Source organism: Antedon mediterranea, chromosome 6 (genome assembly GCF_964355755.1).
Source record: "Antedon mediterranea chromosome 6, ecAntMedi1.1, whole genome shotgun sequence".
Classification (NCBI taxonomy): domain Eukaryota; kingdom Metazoa; phylum Echinodermata; class Crinoidea; order Comatulida; family Antedonidae; genus Antedon; species Antedon mediterranea.
In genome coordinates, this window is record NC_092675.1 from 16,205,083 (window position 1) to 16,225,490 (window position 20,408).

A 20,408-nucleotide genomic window follows, 5' to 3' on the forward strand; every position below is an offset into this window, starting at 1 on the left:
AGTTTTTACTAAATAAATTGCATAAAACGAACAATTAAATATCCAAAAAGTATTTAACATGATGTTGGCATGTAGTTGATAACATTTTTTATCATGAAAATACTACCGGTGGTCCAGCCTTTGATTAGTGAAACCGTCACAAAAAGTTGTATACATCCCAGATACATCCACACTTATGGCGGCGCCTACCACATGGACAATATTACTGTTACAGGGAAAATCGCGGATTACTCATTCTTGTGATATATATTCTTTGCTTTTGCTGCGTATGGCGCCTCATAGCGGTGAACACACGAAAATTAAACCTAAAAAAAAACTTGCAGCTACTACTGTAATCATCATCAAAAGGCATAATTTGCAACTTGGTACATTATTAGATAATATAGTAATACATTATGATTGTTTAATTTTAATTTGTATAATAACTAGGCCTAGTCCTAGCCTAGGAAGCATATAAATACTAGAGTAGTTAGGCTAGGCAAGCTAGGCTCCTACCTAGCCTAGTAGCCTAGTAGGCCTAGGCCTAGTAGTATAGTAGTAGTAGTAGTAGTACGGTGAAACTGCAGTAGCGCCCGGTGAACCTGTACTAGAGTAGTAGTAAGCCTATTTAGAATAGTACAGTAGGCCTAGTAGAGACCAACATCATGTGTGTAGTCCTTCCTCTTTGATGACATGGCCAGACCTACGTAATCCCTGTAATGTATGGGATGGGATGCTAGCCAAGTCGGGCCAAAACAAATTCACCCCCGACACAGTCTCCCCAAAACAAAGTCGTCTCAACACAAAGTTTCCCCCATCGCAAAGTCAGCCCTAAATTAAACGTTTAAATAGTTTACAAGTGCGTAAAATTACTTGAAGCTTGCGGTCGCACTTACTAAACGCGCTAGCTCCCACCAGGGAGAAACCCCCGTAATTACTCCGCCAGGAAAAACCCCTCCCGGAGTCACTCACTTGTAAAACAATTTATTAATAAACATTCAGTTTACTAACTATTCTATTGTGTTATGGTAGTATAGTATTACAATGAACATTGATTAATAACCCAGAAAAGCCATCCCAGCAGCATTATCCATTAAAAAATTGCATCATACTGTATATCATTCCAAATATGTTTTAAAAACTAAGACATAATTAAGTATGTCAATTAATTTAATCGGACCTGCGCCTTCTGGCAGCTGTTTCCTCACAACAACTGGCTACTGTACGTGTTTCTGCTAACTTTAAAAAAAACATGCACTAGACAAAACGATATGTACAATCGTTTATAATGGTCAAATTGTGGCGTCTTCTTATTTACTAAAATAAAATATCATTTTTTATTTGAGTATTTTTTACTAACTTCTTCATTTTGAAAATCGTTAATAGTCATAACCATAATAATATTAAATAGTATAACTCATTGTTTTACATAACGCTGTTTGTTTTAACTAATCTATATGGTAGGCCTAAGATCATAGTATCATTTATACATTTATTATTATATTATCCTAATAAACTACTAAATGAGCTGGTATTCACTTTTAGGCATCATAGAAAGATTTGCAATTGTGGTTTACAAAAATACGTAATAGGAAGGCTCTTGTGGTAACTAATTTTTAATCACTGGTAATCTTTTAGAAACTTGCAAAACAAGACTCATTTTTTTAAATGATTTTCAAAAAGCACATTACTTCATTGGAACGTGTAAAATTAAAATGAAAACACTAATTATGTATATGTAGCAGACCTACCACATAGCTTTTATTAAACAATTCAACAATTACTTTTAATTTTATTATTTATACATCCTCTATATCTCTTTATTTAACCTCACATTGACAGGTTACCTTCCTGTTACCTTCACTTTTCTAGCTAATGGATTTTAAGAATGTTAATGACTCTAACAGAAAACCACATTAATTCTCTTAATCCTAATTGGTCAGATGAGATGGGCCAAGCCCAATATTACCATGCACTGACCACATTATTAACACACTCTTTTCTCAACTAGTCATGTAGCTACACCGTTTTATTGCTCTGTCTTATCAAACATTGTATATTGTATATTTTATCTGTTTATTGAGAATCCTCACTTGATTCACTTGGAATAAATGGCATACTTACTTTATACATTTAGTAGTTGTTTTATTTTACCGTTGCGCCGACAAATACTAAATATATAAGGATAAACATAAATAATATTCATAATGTATACAACATTTAGTAGAGCAACCAAAATAAGATATCAAATGCAACCGATATGATTAAAACAGCTCCATAAAGGTTATACCAAACCAAAATAAAACCGATCATAGGTAGCCTAGCTAAGCATACTATTACTACTACTACTAGTTTGGTAAGATATTTTCCATTAGCAAAAAAAATAAATAAAAAACGATATTTGAATTTAAAACTATTTAACGCAAGGGGAGAGTTTTCGATGGGGCAACTTTGTGTTGGGGCGACTTTGCGATGAGGCGACTCTGCGATGGGACAACATGACTGGATCCCACTGTATGAATAGCTATCTAAAGAGGAAATAAGATGCAACATACAAATTCAAGCTAGTAGAATACTGCCTGTAGTCACATATTTGAAAGAAGGGTTTTCTGTATCAGTCATACGTTTCTTTATATAAATACAAAATTTGAAAAATACAGAAAATATTGAATATTTTTTATTGATTTCTCTTTTTTTAGATTTGATTCAGATGAATAGCACGGACAAATCACCAGTGAAACCAAACCAATGTCTAAGTTACAGAGCTGCAGGTCATGCACAGAGTCTTTTACAACAACTATGCATGTTGCATTCCGAAAAAACTTTCTGTGATGCTACTATCATAGTTGGTAGCCAGATTTTCACAGCTCATTGCGTCGTCTTGTCGGCATGTAGCCAATATTTTAAAGTGATGTTTTGTGGTGGATTGTTAGAGTCACTTTCAAAACAAGTAGAGCTTCATGGCGTTGAAGCTGCTGTGTTTGACAAATTACTAGAATTTATTTATACCGGTAATTTAGTTTGGTATTTTGCATAGTAAAAAGTATATTTGTAGTAAATTAATCAAATAGAAACAACATGATGATGGTATTATGTTTTAATAGAACCCCAAGGGTACACCTTTGGGACCTAAAATAATGTCCTCTAAAGAGTGGTATTCCCTGGATTAGGGTTGGCCCTGAATAGTGGTGTCTTCTGAATAGGGGTTGGCTGTGTGTTACAAAATACAAAACAAATTGCCGGTCATTTCACAGAAAAGTTTCTACTGTATACTGTGTATCAATACACTTTATCGTCGTTAGACATACTCATGGGCCAATTTGTCTTTAAGTGGGCCAATGTAATTTAGTGCTGTTTTGAAGACTGTATAAAGCCACTACAGTCTAATTCATGAAAGCATATAGAAATTTGATATGAAAGTGAGCAGACAATATAAATCAATTTTAAGTAAACAGGTTTTTTGTTTTTGCAGGAGAAATTGATATTACATCTGAGAATGTTCAGGATTTATTATCAGCTGCAGATATGTTACAAATTCCAGAGATAATCCAAGCATGCTGTAACTTTCTTCGATCTCATCTACATCCTGCAAACTGTCTTGGTATCTACAAATTTGCATCCGCACGTTCATGCATTGAGCTGTGTGCAGCTTGCGATGTTTACACACATATGCACTTCTTACAAGTCATCCAACATGACGAATTCATTGAACTTGAGTGTACTGAACTCTTGGCACTTCTAAGCAGTGAGAAATTACGAATTGAAAATGAACTACAAGTCTTTAAAGCAGGTTTAAAATGGATTTTACATGATGCAACACAGAGAAAGAAATGTTTAGTTCAAATCTTAGATCGTGTGCGATTCCCTATTATTTCATGTGAAGAATTATTTGATTACATTGAAACACATTGTACCAATCTTAATATCAAAGTTGCACTAGGTGCTTTATTAGCCGAATATAATCCTAAACGAAGGTTTAGGAAATCATCAAACCGACCGCCTACTTATAAAATGAAACCAAGATTAAGTGCACGTAAATACCTGTACGTGATTGGTGGTTATAACCGTGAACCAGGTGGCTGTTGGAGTAACAACCAAACATTAGAAAGTGTTGATCGACTAGATTCATTTAATCGTGTTTGGAATTCTAAACCGAAACTAAATCATCCAAGAAGTTCTCACACTGTAGAAACACTCGACGGTGTAATATACGCAATCGGTGGCGAGGATGATTTGCTGTTGTATGACAGCGTCGAAGCGTTTGACCCACTTGAAGAGAAGTGGGTTATGAAATCGCCAATGACAGTGCCACGAAGCGGACATTGCTCGTGTGTCTTTGAAGGTGCAATATATGTTTTTGGAGGGTGCATTGGAACTGAAATTGGCCAAACTATTGAGTACTACTGTCCGAAAAGACAAAAGTGGAGAGAATCTGGCAAAATGCTGTCTCCCCGTACCTCCTTTGGACTAATTGAAAGTGAAGGTAGTGTTATTTATCAGAAAAAAACATTTATACTATAGCTTGACAAATTAGTTTATTTACTTAATTACAAAATTCATGTTGAGCAGCTGGCAAAGTGGGGGATTGGAGGATGAAGAAAAACAACTGATAATGGAAATCCATAGCTGTTCTTAAAATAAAGAAATCAACAATTGCGCCTAAATCTGTTGAATAAGTTGCTATAAAGAATACGGTAATGAATAAAATAAAAAAAACCTCCTATTAAGGCACATTATTTATATTAATATATTATTATTAATATACATGTACATATGTGGAAACTTTGTTGGGTCCCAAGTCAGTTCTTCTATATGAAGACACTTTTGGAAAAGCACTGAAATAATACAAATATTAGACTTTATAATAATAATCATATTACTTTTTCACTTCAGGCCTCATCTATCTGTTTGGTGGAATGACTGCTGTAGGAGCAGAACTTAGAACGGCAGAGAGTTATAATCCTATCACCAAGGAAACGGCATCATTAGCAGATATGAGAAGCCGTCGGATAGGCTGTAGCGCTGTGGTGATTGATGACAATATATTTGTGGTTGGAGGATCCAATGCAAGGAAAGGTGCACTCAATACAGTTGAACAATATTCAATAATAAATGTAATTTATGTTTTGTTATTTTTTTTTTTTTAAATTTAAACCTGGAGCTACCCTTTAAGGTATATTATAGGGCTAAGTGCGTCCCACAGCTTAGCTAACAAATTTATTGATCTTATGTATTCTAGTAGAACAGTATCATCTGATTGTGCAACTTTAGCACAGTGGGACTGAGAGTAAACTGAATGCAGCAAAAAATGTATTGGCTTGTGTTGATTTTTGTGTTCTGAAAACATTGACAACTATCTGGCTGAAATGGTGCATGTCTTTTCCTGATGTAATGAAATACAATTTGACAGTTATAACTTCCAATTGTTCTTTACATAGGAAAAATGGACAACACTACCATGTATGTCTACTGCACGTACTGGCGCCAGAACAGCAACTGTCAATGGCCTTCTGTATGTTGTTGGTGGTCGCACAGTAAATAGAGGATTTGGATCAGCAGTAACATTTCTGGATACGGTAGAATGTTATGACCCTCGAACTCAGTGTTGGACAAACCTTGATAAGATGTCTGTAGCTCGATGTGAAGCTGCTATTGCAGTCTTATAATTATTTTCTTACAGATAAACTTTTTTTCTGATCATAAATGCTGGACCATCTTTTATTATAGGTGCATAAGTACTAGCAACCCAAAACCAATTATACTAGAATTTCTCCAATGTGACATGCCAAGCTCCACATATATTAGTTCGTATCAAAACAATTAAATACAAAATCCCTTGCTAACCTTATGTACATAGACCAGTCGTATTTGAGGTAATAGGTACAGTATGTCACTTATTGCAGAATTTACTTCACCTATTTTTTCTGGGGTAATTTTGGCTGTAGAATATGAGTAACAGACAACAGACCATTTCATTAATAGGGATACTGTAATAAATTAATTTTTAGGTGTGGTGCTTGGAATTTGACAATTAAATTATCAAACAGTAAAAAGTATTTTAGCATTATATATTAATTTAAAAAGCTACTTATTATTTATGCACAATAATAGTTATGATAAAACATTACAATTGTGCATTCATTGTTGGGAAAAGCTGGTTTTATGTTATTTATGTTGTGATCATACAGAATCCCAACATTTTAATCTTAAAGCTCTGTATAAACTATCAAACTTTATGGACATGATGAATACTACCATATTTAAGCATATCACTACCATATTTAGGTACATCACACTTTTTTGTCACATAAAGTTTGATAGTGTAGACAGCTTTACTGTATGGCAATACCTATTCACATGCAGATGTTTAAAAAAAAGGTGTAGTAGCCACCACTTAAAATAGTATATTTAATGAAAACTATCGATATGTTTATGTGCAATAAAGATATTTTATATATGATCATTAAATTGTATTTATTCATTTGATGAATACCATTCAGTTATTGTTCTCTGCACTTACAGAAGGTATTTCTTGGCAAAATTCCAATACTGGTGAATTGAAGATTAGACAGGTGAATTTTTCGGATGGCAAAACATTTTTATTAACACCTTTCATGAACAAAAATAAGTCAAACGACAGTTGAATTATATTGCTGCGTTTTATTTTTTTAATCTTAAGGTAAAAAACAAGTACACTTTCCCAACACAGAAAACCACAATCAATATGATTAACCAAAAAACAGTTATTTAAAACTTGAAGAGAATTTGAGAGAATATCAATAACAGCACACTATCAAAAACACTAAAAAATGTACAGTATCAGCCAATTTGGACCAAATTATTAGTTGTCATGCAACTAATGCATATTATATTATATATTGTTAGTTCATTACTTACAGTATTTTGTTAAATTAATATTTTTACTGCAAAATATGAATTTATTTTTCTAATAAGATGCATCAACGCCAATTTACAGACAAGCGATAAAGATAAGCGGAAAACTGTGTAGCCTGTTCGGAGGGGAAACCACCCATCTGCTTAGCGTTGTGTGTAAATGGTCATAAATATAGATTCTATATTTTTACCGCTCATCTGTGTAAATTGGCCTTATTACAGTACTTGTTTATAACAATGTTAAATGTTTTACAAAAAAACTTCACTGTTTAGACATTTCTTTAAAAAAAAAAATTAAGACTCCAACCAATTAAAGATTACATCTGTTTTGCCTTGATTTAACAATGAAATGTTAAATGGGAGTGAAACAAAGTTTTATTTAGTATGCAAGTTTATTTGACAGTTTCAGTTTGTAAATATAGAGAGATAGTCATATTTAAAAGCAATGCATTTGTTTACAATACAGTATACTGTATTTCAGCATTTTCTGGTACTGGTAGACATTTCTCAACAAAATTGTGGCACAACTCGATATACTGTTGAGGATGAAGTTTCATGTGAGTGCAATGTCCAGAATCTGTCCAGCACTGCTCTTCTACCATTATCCCAAGTTTTCGTCTTTCAGCAATAACATCACCGATTGTAATATAATTACAAATGATATCGGCTTTGGAGTAGAGGTAAAGTTGAGGGTATCGACCACGATCTTTTTTCAAAGCAGAAATAAACGAGAATCCATAGCGAAATACTGCCCATGCTGGTGGGTAGAAGAAAGATGCGATTATTCCCATTATAATAACAAAAGCATTGAAAATTCTTTTAAAGTTAAAAATTCCTCCTTTTGTATTTTCTGGGTTGGAGTAGAATCGCGACATAAATAGAACTTTCAAAGTTATAGGACTTGGGCAACTATCGTAAATGCAACCTTTTACTTGGAGCAAAGTGAGCTCTCCACTTTTATGATCATGCAGAATTTCAGTAATATGTCGATAGAGAAATCCTCCTCCATTACTGAATACGTGAAAAAATATGTTGCATTCCTCCAAACCAAATTCAAATAATAGTTCAAGAATTTTTTTAGCAGTTTCACGCAATTTTTCTCCCTGGAAAAATACTTGTTTGATGGGTGCTGTATAACGAATCGTACCATAACCTTTCTGCTGATAAATCGCACTATACTTTGCGAGATGTTTATCTAAGCAGCCAACCCAACCCAGAAGAATGACAACTGTCTCTCTGTTGCTGGTGGGGCTCTCTTCTTCTTGGCCATCACCACCAAAACCATCTTCTGGACCACATGATGGTACAGTCGGAGGAAAAACAATATGATACTCAAAATCTTCCGAATTATTTTCCTCCATGATGATAACCAGTTAACCTACAGAGCAGGCAAGGGAGGTACGCCCTATGTTTATAGAGTTTTCAATAAACTACACAACAAAAAAGCTAAGCCTGTCAAGGTCAATTTGCCGAAGAAAAGAAGCCGGGCGGACGTGACAAGCAGGAGGGTCAAACAACACCACCTTTTTGATGATCAATGAACCGTGATGATGAGGAGAGAGATTCTTTTTAGTAAACAATTCTGGTCTGCGCATGGTCACTGACCTCTGACCGATGGTGGCAACCGTCAACAAAAAACAACACGCCGATCGAGCTCTTCTTTCTCTCTCTAAAAACGGAAAGTAGTTTTTTAAAATGTGATAATTAAGCCTAGACAACTAAGAAAAAGATTTTGAATTGTATGTAGGCCTACAACATCCAACTGACATAGGTAAGGCATGTAGTATAGTTATATAGGCCTAGGCCTAGGCCCAAAAAAGAGCTATTTACTACCTACCTACTAGGTAGGCATAGATAGCCTACTAGAGTAGGCCTACTAGGCTAGTACTAGCCTTGAGAGGGATCTAGAGAGGCCTAGCTAACTATAGCCTAGGCCTAGCTAGGCTAGTAGTAGTAGGCGCGGCCCAGAGGGCCTTATTAGCTAGACAAGTGACTATAGGCCTAGTGTAGTAGTAAGCCTAGGCTAGTAGTAGTATTACATAGCCTTTTATTATTTATTTCTTTATTCTGACATATCATATCGATATTTTTAATGATAGACTTGGTTATTTTAAGAGGACGATTATGTGTTCACTTCTTGAACATCCTGCATAACCTGTTTTAATTGAAATTGTTTATGGCATGCCAATCTATGTTTTATTATATTTTATCTGTATTTTATTGTTAACCGTTTTTGATGTTGTATTGTTTTATGTTTCAAACCTGTTAGTGGCGGTATTTATCGCTGTTGGTTTTGATTGAATAAAATAAAAAAAATAAAATTAAAATAAAACCATAGCCTATACTAGGATAAAAAACACAATAAAGTACCGAGACGGCAAACTTATTTCCATTGTGGTCCTAAACAAATAGGCCTAGCCCTAGGCCTATAACAGAAAAAACAAGAAAACCACATTTAATTAAACATAATAAACATACATATAGCAAATTAAATTTCTCACAATCTAAGAATTTCACGAAAGTATTTAGCCTACATTAGCATTCTTCTAGGTAGCCTAGGACTAGGCCTACCTAGCTAGAGGCTAGGCCTATCTGGCTGGGTGGGTCGGCTATCTAGCCAGTACGGTAGTGTTGTTGGATGACAGCAGGCAGCATGGATGATACTGATAGAGCTAAGCCCTTCCAGCCAGTGACGGGACATTTTGCCGACAGACTACTGGCCGACAGACTATTCACCGACTGGACATTTTGCCTACAGGACAATTGTCCGGATGTTTAAACTGTGGGTTAAGGTTGGTATTCTCGCAAGCGGGCTAATTATTCCCACAACTAAAATCAGATTTATATTACCGTATTTATTCGAATAAACAGTCCGCTTTGAATAAACACTCCTCGCAACGCCCCCACCCACAGGAACTGCTTTAAAATAATCAATGCCTAGACGTTTATTTTATTCCTCAAATAAGCACACATTATTGTATTTTAACACATTTCTATTTGTAATAGAATTTATTGACTTTTACAATTTACCAAGCAAAATGTATTTTCTCACTTAAGATTACTCTTGTCTTGATTTTTGGTGTATTTATTTAATTGTGTTACCATATTGATTACACCAAAAAAAACGTCTCCCTCGAATAAACGCCCCCTAAAAACTCAATACGGTATAATTTCATGCCTTATTTCTAAGTGGAGGATCAATGAATTTTGAGTAGAAAGAGTATTTAGTGCTATTGAACTGTGTAGGTAAGGTTGCGGCGGAATTTCATAAAATAAATTGCCATGTCAGCTAATTGTCTGTCGGCCAATTGTATTTCGGCAAAATGGCCTTTTGGCTAAATAGCGAAATATCCTGTCAGCCAATTGTCCTGTCGGTGAAATTTCTTGCTGGGAATTGTCCGGTCGGCAAAATGTCTGTTGACGAAATATCTGTTGATGAAATGGCACTCGGCGAAATGTCCTAGCAGCGGCCCTTCCAGGACCAACTAGCTAGGGCTACTACTAAGTGGAAGTGGCCGCCAACCAAGCGGCCGCCAGTTTAATATCGTTACTTGTATGGTCGTGGATGGAACGCCATGTGTGCTTTGATTGCCGTTGTCATTGTACTATTGAACCTTTATATCTCATTTACATACTATTGAATTTTCATATCTTTTTTTTAATGTATTGGTAGAAAAAATAACGTTAAACTCACCCGTTTCTCCGAGCACTCCTGTCGAATCTATATTTGGTAAAATTAGATGTTTACCTTTTGACCTTTATTGGTCATGTGACTTGTTTTAATGCAAAATAACTATGAATTTTTTTATATGGGTGTAATGGAATAACCGTATCAAATTCTCTTTCCAAATGACACTATTGATGCCTATGTTTCAGTGTGCAGTGTTTCGGCCATTTTGAAATCCAAAATGGCTGCTTTTCTCTGGCCAAATTTTGTGCAACCCTTCCATTCTATGTTTTTGATACCCTAATGAACAACTGTGCCAAGTTTCAGAATGTTATCACAATTCGAAGGATTGGTTCCCTTGACACGTCTACTATAGCAGTAAGCGAGAGGTCGCAAGTTCGAATCCCGCCAGAGACATTTTTTCATACAACTAAAAATACGGAACATTCGCCAATGAGCTATGCTCGACGCGATTATGAGATCATGTTCCGAAATATAAGCACTGTTTCTATAATTTGAGAGTATGATTTACTATAGCAGAAATCCGCGTACAGATACATCTAATTTTAGTTATTAAAACTCATTTTGATAAATATTTGTATATCAGAAGGTATAAATGATGTAGGATATTAAAATAATAAATAAATAAATTGCTGTCATCATGTTATTGTAAATAAATTAAAAGTTAACAAATTATGATTGCGAACACTATAGTTACTTTACTAATTAATTATATACAATAACAAAAATATATATATATTTTGATATACTTTATTGAAAAAAATATATATAATTCTTAATTATTGGCTTATTATATATTATATTATATACAATACAAACACCACAATGTATTTTATTGATATAATATATATCATTTACAACAGTTAAAATAAGTAATATCATCGATTCGCCATTTAGTTTAAAAGAACGTATCACATTCAATCTGTAAAAAAGAGAATAAATTACATAATAATGTATTTTAATTGTTATTTACATCCAAGGTAAAAAAAGGTTAATTAAAGATTAAAGCACATGGGCCAATGGCGTGGTAACAAACAACAATCAAACCCTACACAGCGTTCCATATAGATTACCGTTATTAAACTAGCGGCCGCTTTGGTTGGCGGTCGCTTCGACCGTATCCTAGTCATGGCCTATTAGTATTAGGCCTTGCTTTCTTCTATATAGGTAGGCCTAATATTTAATATACAATAACGATTAAATAATACTTTTTTTTACGCATCCCCTATAATTTTTGTTTCAGCATAGTTCTTTATTTTATTATTTAACTATGTTTTCTTGTCTGTCGTGAAAAATTTTTTTAAATCTTATTATATTACTTAAATCTCAGTTCCAGGAACTGAGATTTAAGTAATATAATTGTACTGTATACAAAAGAATGTTTTTTTTTAATAAGCTTTTTTCTGGAAGTTTTAAATAGTAAATACTAATGTTTTGTTTTATCTACAGAACCTTAAACATGGCTAAGAATTTGTCAAGTACATCCAAGGTAATGTCCCTTCTTCAACAATGGGATAAAGGTTCAAAAACAGTACGAGCTCAGATTTTAACAGATTTTATTGCAAACAATCAAAATAAGACTGGCCCTGAGTTGGAAGCAGAGTTTGCACAGGCTGCAAGCTTGTTTTTTACTAGGTTGACAGCATGGCTTCGCTTAACGTATCCTTTTAATTGATTAAATTTAGGATTGTTTTGTTCAGATCTGAAGAAAGAAAACATCGCAGAACAAAATGAAGGGATTTTTGTTAAGCCTTATGTTCCAGCCATGGGATAATTAACTAATGCTGAGTGGGTCAAAATCAGAATTAATTCTTCGACCGTTGCTAAATGCAAAAAAAAATGTATCAAACGGAACCTAAGAACCTGTTTAATAATCTATCTTGATGTCTATTTTATTATGTTTCCTAACCCACATTAAAAATAGGTATATGATAGGAACATGTCTGAAACTTCAGCTACAAGCAATCAACATATTTGTATCTTCATCAAGTGGGTATGTATTCTCCTTTACATAACAAAGTAGAGGGTACTCCGAGAGTACAAACCTCCGCCTACTGTAAAATTCCCCTACATAAAATGTGTCCGGAAAATATATATATATTTTTTTTAATTTTTTTTTATTAGTTCTAAGTGTAAAGAGGCTAACTGCAAACTACAAAGTTGTGGATGAGAGTTTGGTGTAATGATTATGTATCCAGCCTCTCACAGTTGAGATCGCTGGTTCAAGTCCCGCTGAAGGTTTTTTTTTTTGTTTTTTTTATTAAAAGAAAGTACGTTTTCCAATCAGAAATTTAACTTTGGTACTCAAATTGTGATGGTTTTCTAAATAAGAAGTCAGAGTTACTTTCTCGTTTGGTTTCAGAAAAAGTTGATTTTATTGCATTGACAGAGATTTTACCAAATCATTGTTTGTACCCGCCACTGATAAATGAATTTCGTGTCCAAGGTTACCAAGCATTTTTTCGAATGAGTATTTTACTTCTGGTCGTGGTGTTTTAATTTATGTCAGAAATGGAATTTCAGTTTATCAAATTTTCTTTAAGAAGAATAAGTTTGTAGAGTCAGTTTGGGTTAGAGTAAAAGAAATAAAAACGGATCTTTTCTTAGGTTGTGTTTACCGTAGCCCGACTTGTAGTATGGATAATAACATCAAGCTGAACTCATTGTTCCGTGAAGTACATAAATCATCTTTTTCTGATTTAATCGTTGTCGGTGATTTTAACTATAACAGTATTAATGGGAATTAAATTTTGTGTCTTCGGAAGATGGAGATTCCAGCAGAAGTTTCTTTGACACCATCAACGATCTATTTTTAATTCAACACGTTATGGAACCTACTAGATACAGAGAAGGCGAAACACCCAATGTTTTGGATCTGGTTTTTACAGACAAAGAGAATACTATAAATGGCATTATGTCAGTCTCCACCACTGGGTAAAAGCGACCATATGATGTTACAATTTTCATTGGATCTTGTACGAGATGACAGAATTGAACCAAATATTCGAAGTTACAGGCATGGTAACTATGATTTGCTGCGCGAGAAAATTGGTTTGGTAGATTGGGATGTGGTTTTCAATGATAAATCAGGTATTCAATCGTGGGACGAGTTCGAGCATATACTTGCGAAGAATATTGATGAGTGTATCCCGATGAGGAAGGTTTGCCACGGAAGAAAACCCCTTTGGATGAACAAAAAAATTGAAAAGCAGATTGCCAAAAAAAATAAATGTTGGAAACAGTATGTAAAGGCCAAGAGAAAACAAAAAGTATGTGTGTCAGCAAAATGGTCGAAGTTTGTCCAAATAAGAAATCAAACAGTAGATCTGATTCGATGTAGTAAATCTGACTTCGAAAATAAAATAGCAATTGAGATCAAATCTAATGAAAAGTCTTTTTGGAGGTATCTCAGTTATCAGATCAATATAAAGTCTGGTATACCCAACTTAACTGATAGTAATGGAAGACATGTGTCTGATGACAAGGATAAGGCTGATTTGCTAAACACGTTTTTTAGTAGTGTATTTGTCGATGAAAATTTTTCGAATGTTGATGACATTTCAGGGGATTTTTTATCTCAAGTTGACTTTCCTTGTGACGAAATCTTAAATATTTTATCAACGTTGAATATTACTAAAACAGCTGGACCTGATGGTATTCACCCACGCATCTTAGTCGAACTAAAGGATATCATTTGCTATCCCCTCCATATTATTTTTACGAAATTGTTTCAAGAAGGAGCCGTCCCTAATAGTTGGAAACGGGCTACAGTGGTACCGATTTTTAAAAAAGGACTGAAGTCTGACCCAAGCAACAATAGACCGGTGAGTTTAACTTCGGTAGTTGGTAAAATTATGGAGAGAATTATCAGGAAGGAATTATTGGACTTTCTTGAACATCACTCACTTATTTGTTATGAGCAATTTGGTTTCCGGCAAGGTCATTCCTGTGCTTTACAATTACTTGATGTTCTTGAAAACTGGTTTTCTTGTTTTGATAATCAGGATTGTTTTGATTGTATCTACCTTGACTACAAGAAGGCTTTCGATAGTGTGCCTCATCATAGACTCCTTCTGAAAATGAGTGCATTGGGTATTAGAGGTAAACTTCTAAACTGGTTTCAAGAATTTCTTAACGATGGACAACAACGGGTTAGTGTCAATGGATGTGTTTCAGATTGGGCTGATGTTCGTAGTGGTATCCCGCAAGGAAGCGTTGTTGGACCTGTTCTTTTCATTATGTTTATAAATGATTTACCTTCTGTTATTTCTTCCTCTGTACGCATGTTTGCAGATGATACTAAATTGTGTAGAGTAGTTAACACTGTGAATGATGCTCAAGTTTTACAAGAAGATTTAGAGAGAGCATGTGACTGGTCTGACAAATGGCAATACCTTGTAACGAGGGTAAGTGCAAAGTAATGCACTTTGGGAAGAAAAACAACAAGCATCTGTATGCCATGCGTGGTTTCTTATTGAATGAAGTTGATCATGAAAAAGACCTCGGTGTTACTATTGACTCTAAACTTGTTTTTAATGTACATGTGGCAGATGTAGCAATGAGAGCAAGTCGGAAGTTGGGCATGGTATATCGAGCTTTCAAGTTTTTAAATATTGATGGGTTTCTTTGTTTATATAAAGCTATTATTCGTCCGACCCTGGAATACTGCAACGTTGTTTTTAACTTACTACATTGCAAGGAGGAAGACCTATTGGAAAAAGTCCAAGAACGTGCCACCAAGCTTATTTTTTCCATTTGTCATTTACCTTATTCAGAAAGGCTGAAAATTCTCAACCTACCTACTCTCGCATATAGAAGGCAAAGAGCTCATTTGATACAGATTTTTAATTATCAAAAGGGGTTTATAGGCATAGCCTAGCCTTGACTCCGGACCCAGCATTGCTGAGCTCCGGAAACAAGTAAACAAGTAAGTAAACAAATTCGAACTCGTCCGAGCTTTTGGGGTATAGATCATTGTGGCCAAATTTGGTGAGAATCGGATAAAAACTGTGGCCTCCAGGCTGTTCACAGACACACACACAAACATACAGGGGTGAAAATATAACCTCCTTGGCGGAGGTAATTACAGATATTTTTAAAAAAATAAATTTATTGACAACATACTTCTTTTTGGGATCATCTTTTCTAGGCATAAATTTCTATCGGAATTCATGGAAGTTGGTGGTGTTTTAACTTCCCTTGAAATTCTAGGCCTAAAAGATGGAAAGGATGAGGACAAGGCGCAGTCACTGCAGCTTCTAATGGGCATTGCAAGTGTCGGCCGCAACTACAAAGAGCTTATCTGTGAAAGCTATGGTGAGTAAGGAAGGAAAGCAATGCAATGATTTTTCCTGGGTGGCTTCAAAAATTGGAGTGTCAAAGGGCAGTTGGGAGTGTGTGGATTTGATGCTTTTTGTTTACACCACTTCAAAGATCACTATAAACTTATATGAATGCAAATTGGACAGATTATATTAGAATTGGCCGTTGTTTTGTAAATTTGTTAACAGGCACAATGGCAGTCGCTGAATGCTTGGCTCGATCAAAGTCTGAGGAGACACAAGATGCTGCAAGAATGCTCTTGCAAATGCTTGCTGAGGGAAACCCTAAATTCCAGGTTCAAGTGTATAAGGGGTTGATAGCGTTGTTGTCAAGCTCATCTCCTAAAGCACAACAGATGGCAGCACAAACATTACGCATTGTACAGGTTATTTTATTTTCTTATCAGATAGTATGGATTACGATGTTTAGCATGGGCAGAATTTGTCTTTAAGGGTCTTTCGCACCTGTTCCGGCACGGTTCCAGTCCGGTGCCGGAAAATCAAATTGAACGTGAATGTTTTGTTTTCACAAGACTCCACAAAGCAATAGGCCAATAGATATGCCCGTAGCTGCAGGAAAACAAAACAAGGATGTTCAAATTTTATTTGCCGGTGCTGGACCGGAACTGTGTCGGAACAGATGTGAAAGACCATTAAGGCCGTAATGGTAAAGGTATTGTCAGCATTCAAGTCATAAACTTTCATTATTTGACTCTTGTTCTCAGAAAATTGTTGGACATGCAATACCATCTATTGTTGAACCTGTAATCTCATTGCTTAAAAGCTATCATTTGGAAGTTCAGTATGAAGGTAACTATGACTTATTTTCCCCTTTCAGTCAATTCATCAGGAAGGGTTAGGGCCACTTCAGCAATCACAAACACTGTGCATGGTACTGTACATTTTTGTTTTTCTTATCTAGTATCACCTAAAAGATGCTTTTATTTTTATGTTTTATTTTTTTATAGCTATTGAATTGATAAAAGATCTAATGGACTTTGAAGTGCAAGAATCTCTACTGAAAAGCCTTGTATCAGCTTTGGCGCCAACCAAGGATGAGATAAGAAAACAACCGGAAATACTAGATGGTATGATATCAAGTATCATATAACACCTAAATAAATTCCTGTCATTTGATTGGACGAATGTGGGTCACATGGTGTGCAATAGTACACACTAATAAACGATCGTTTAATAGTACTTTTTTTCGTGTTTGGAAAATATTTTGTTTTATACTATTGCTTTTGAAATACAACAGTGCCACCTATTTTGTACTTTCGCGGCGATTTGAATGTTAAGACTGATTTTTCGCGACGGAAGTACATTTCTGGAGAGATATATGTGCTAATTTAGATCAAAAAGGCATTTAAATTAGCTTTAGATTGTTTGTAGGATTTTGATTAATTACTAAAGACGTGGAATCGTTGGAAAAAACATAATTAACCTAGATGAGTTCCATTCAGCCAAGCAAGTACTAGGCCTAGCCTAGGCCTGTTAGTATTAGGCTATAGGCCTAGCCTAGGCGTTTTAGCCTTGCTAGGCCTAGGTCGTTTGTTGACATAATTAACACTAAAGTAGGTGTGTTTATAAAATCCATATAAATATAACATTTAATATAGTATTATTAAAAACCAAATGTTTCTGTTTTAATCAATGTGAATCAAATGTAGACTATGGCTGATTCAAATTTGAATCAAATGACAGGAATCTATTTAGATGTTATATAAAACGAATAATGAATGTTTTGTATTCATGTAAATGATGAAAGGTTAAATATTAACTTGGCTTTGCCTCGTTGATATATAACCTTTCATCATTCACCTTATGCCATTATTTGTACCATTACATTCATAAACATTTATTATTTGTATTTTTTTAATCCATATACTACTACTATACTCTATCTACACTTTTTTTTTCAAACTAGTTTGATAGTGTAGACAGAGCTTTAGATCTTTAGAAAAATTCCCATGACCATAAAAAATGTACAGTACTTGTTTAAATACCAAAAAGTACTATATTGTTTAAAGTTTATTTTTATTTGATTCAAAAGCAATAAGTGGTCCCTAGTTTTATGGACCAATTCCATGTTTAGGAACCCCTGCCTAATCATATTCAATTTTATTTCTATTAATAAATATTAATCTTCAATCTTTTTTATGTCTTCAAGATCCAAATGTTCCAGAATTAAAACGTCCGCTTCCGGTTTATGTTCAGCAAGCTGCAGCAGCTAAGTTAATTGGGTAAGATGAAATTGCTTAAATGTATTATTATGACCATAATGGAAGAAAAAACTTTCTTTTTTATATATATTAATTAGCAATAGAAATTTAACAAAGAAATAATTTGCTAACATTATAAAACTGTTTCTGTCTTTAGAATTTTATCTCACGAATCAAACAAAATGTGTGAGCGTTTGGTGCAGCTAAAATGCGTTCACAATTTGATGATTGCCATGGGAAACGAGAGCCATGCTGATAGTCAAAGGCAAGGCAGCATCACTTTAGAGGTAGATATATATTTGATTTCAACAATATTTAACAAATGTGGTCCATCCAGCTGAAGCTAATAACAGTGCTTGCAGATCTTCACTGGTTACCAGTACAACAAAGAATTCAGTACAAGGTGTTAATCCTTCCATACTAGGCACAGCACAAGTTGGTGCCAGTCTACCTATCTAAGCCTGTGCATATTTACCAGCCTACTAGATCTCTTAGATCAGGTGGCCAATGTCTACTAGTAGTTCCTAAGACTAGGACACCTACATATGATGGAAGATTTGGCTTAGTAATATCCATGAAAGAAAACATTTAATGCATTTACCATGTCATACCTATATTTAAGTAGGAAGTAAAGTAAATTTAAGTATAATACTTTTGACAAATTCAGTTTTTCTTTTCATTCCTTAGTACCTTGTCCGCACATTTCCTATTGTTGATGAAAATGTAAATGAAGCAATGGGTGACAACCTTTATCATATGTTCTTGGTAACTATCATTCTCTTTATATTTATTTTATATACTATTTCATTACACACAGTCTGCTGTACTGTAGTAGGAAGCAAATATGCTGAAATTACATTAAATTGCAAGTTGACACTTTTAGTGACATGCCCAATAGTAATCTTTTTTGTTTATAGAAAAATCCTGAAAGTCTATACATGACAATGAATGCCGTCCAAGCTGATGTTCTTAGGTCAAACAAAGTTAACATTCCAGGAAGTAAGTACATTTGGGTAGTCGAGTGGTTAGGACACTTGACTGTCACACAGAGAGACCCATGGTTTCAATTCCAAGTCAACTCCCAGTCTAATCAGCTGTAATTGAGTAAGGTTAAAAATACTAGGGAGGATAAGGCAGCGTGGAAAGGAACTGGCCAACCTACCACAAAATGCCGAGGCTTGTCAAATGAGCTCATAACAGCTCATTACCCTACTGTATGTTCAAAATTGAATATGCAACCTTTACCTTTTTAAGTATATTTGGAAATTATTTTTATGTTAAAACTGAAAAAATAGATTTTAACATTTTAATGTAAAGTCCAATTTACAGACGAGCGGTAAGTGGAAAACGAAAATATAGATATGTTATTTCTTATGACAATTTACACAAACGTGGAACGGATGGGCAGTTTACCAGAAATCCGCTAAGGATAGATACAGATTCTATGTTGGACAAGCTGGTGTTCCTCTTACAATTACCACTGTCTGTGTAAATTGGCCTTAATGCTTGGTTCCTACTAGAAACGCAACACAACGACGTAATGCAATGTAAGTGATTTGACCAATCACAAATGAACTGTCCCTCTGTCATTGGTCAACTCGCGTGTGTTGTGTCTATAGTCTAGGTCCTTGTGTTGTGTCCAAGTAGGAAACAAGCTTTAGGCTGCTTCTGCAACCAAAAGACTAAACATTTATATATTTGTTCTTTCAGTTGTAGATGGTTTGGATTAATTTTAAGATAGCTATCTTGGAAGATAGCTATACAGAAATAGTTTTACACAGCAGTGTTCATCATAGACAGTTTTACACAGCAGCAGTGTTCATCATAGATAAATTATTTATCTTGAGTCAAAATGCCTAATATTCTACTTCATAACTATATATATATACTAGTTTCTGTCTAATAAATTAAAAGCAACCATTCGAGAATACTATAAAAAATCACCAAAATACAACACACAAGTTATTTTTTATTTCTGTAAATATGTTTAAAATGTAAAATACTATATTTGTAACTAATAATCCGACTACTGTATTAAGCTAAAGATCTGTTTCACTCATTCAAATACAAGTTGTTAAAACACAGAACATATATTCAACTTTGTAACAATAAAACATTTGGGGTTTTTTGGAATTGATTGTTTTGTGTTTTTTTTTTTTTTTTGTCTCTTGCTATAGTTGGTTGATTACAATTTAAAATGTGCGTTGTATAAGCGATTATTGATTTGCCGTTTTCAAATCAAGTTTAGTTTAGATAAACTGTAATGGGTAAGTTTAGGCGATGTGTGCCTTTTTAACCCCATGT

The 20,408-nt window shown here is 34.5% G+C and overlaps 3 protein-coding genes across 3 annotated transcripts; 2 read left to right on the forward strand and 1 right to left on the reverse strand.

The window, feature by feature from the left end:
• The first annotated feature begins 292 nt into the window (after positions 1–292).
• Positions 293–6,434, forward strand: LOC140050918 (actin-binding protein IPP-like). The gene is made up of 5 exons (XM_072095919.1): positions 293–365; positions 2,679–2,990; positions 3,452–4,462; positions 4,873–5,093; positions 5,418–6,434. The coding sequence occupies exons 2-5, from the start codon at positions 2,690–2,692 to the stop codon at positions 5,643–5,645; spliced, it is 1,761 nt and encodes a 586-aa protein (XP_071952020.1). The 5' UTR covers positions 293–365; positions 2,679–2,689; the 3' UTR covers positions 5,646–6,434.
• A 182-nt stretch (positions 6,435–6,616) lies between these two features.
• Positions 6,617–8,391, reverse strand: LOC140050920 (transmembrane protein 53-A-like). The gene has a single exon (XM_072095921.1). It carries the CDS (start codon positions 8,232–8,234, stop codon positions 7,329–7,331), a length of 906 nt encoding a protein of 301 aa, XP_071952022.1. The 5' UTR covers positions 8,235–8,391; the 3' UTR covers positions 6,617–7,328.
• A 99-nt stretch (positions 8,392–8,490) lies between these two features.
• LOC140050919 (armadillo-like helical domain containing protein 1) lies at positions 8,491–20,219 on the forward strand. Its single transcript, XM_072095920.1, has 12 exons — positions 8,491–8,644; positions 12,011–12,220; positions 12,486–12,554; positions 15,711–15,877; positions 16,072–16,268; positions 16,608–16,692; positions 16,851–16,970; positions 18,053–18,125; positions 18,262–18,391; positions 18,792–18,869; positions 19,022–19,103; positions 19,815–20,219. The coding sequence occupies exons 2-12, from the start codon at positions 12,021–12,023 to the stop codon at positions 19,832–19,834; spliced, it is 1,221 nt and encodes a 406-aa protein (XP_071952021.1). The 5' UTR covers positions 8,491–8,644; positions 12,011–12,020; the 3' UTR covers positions 19,835–20,219.
• Positions 20,220–20,408: the final 189 nt, after the last annotated feature.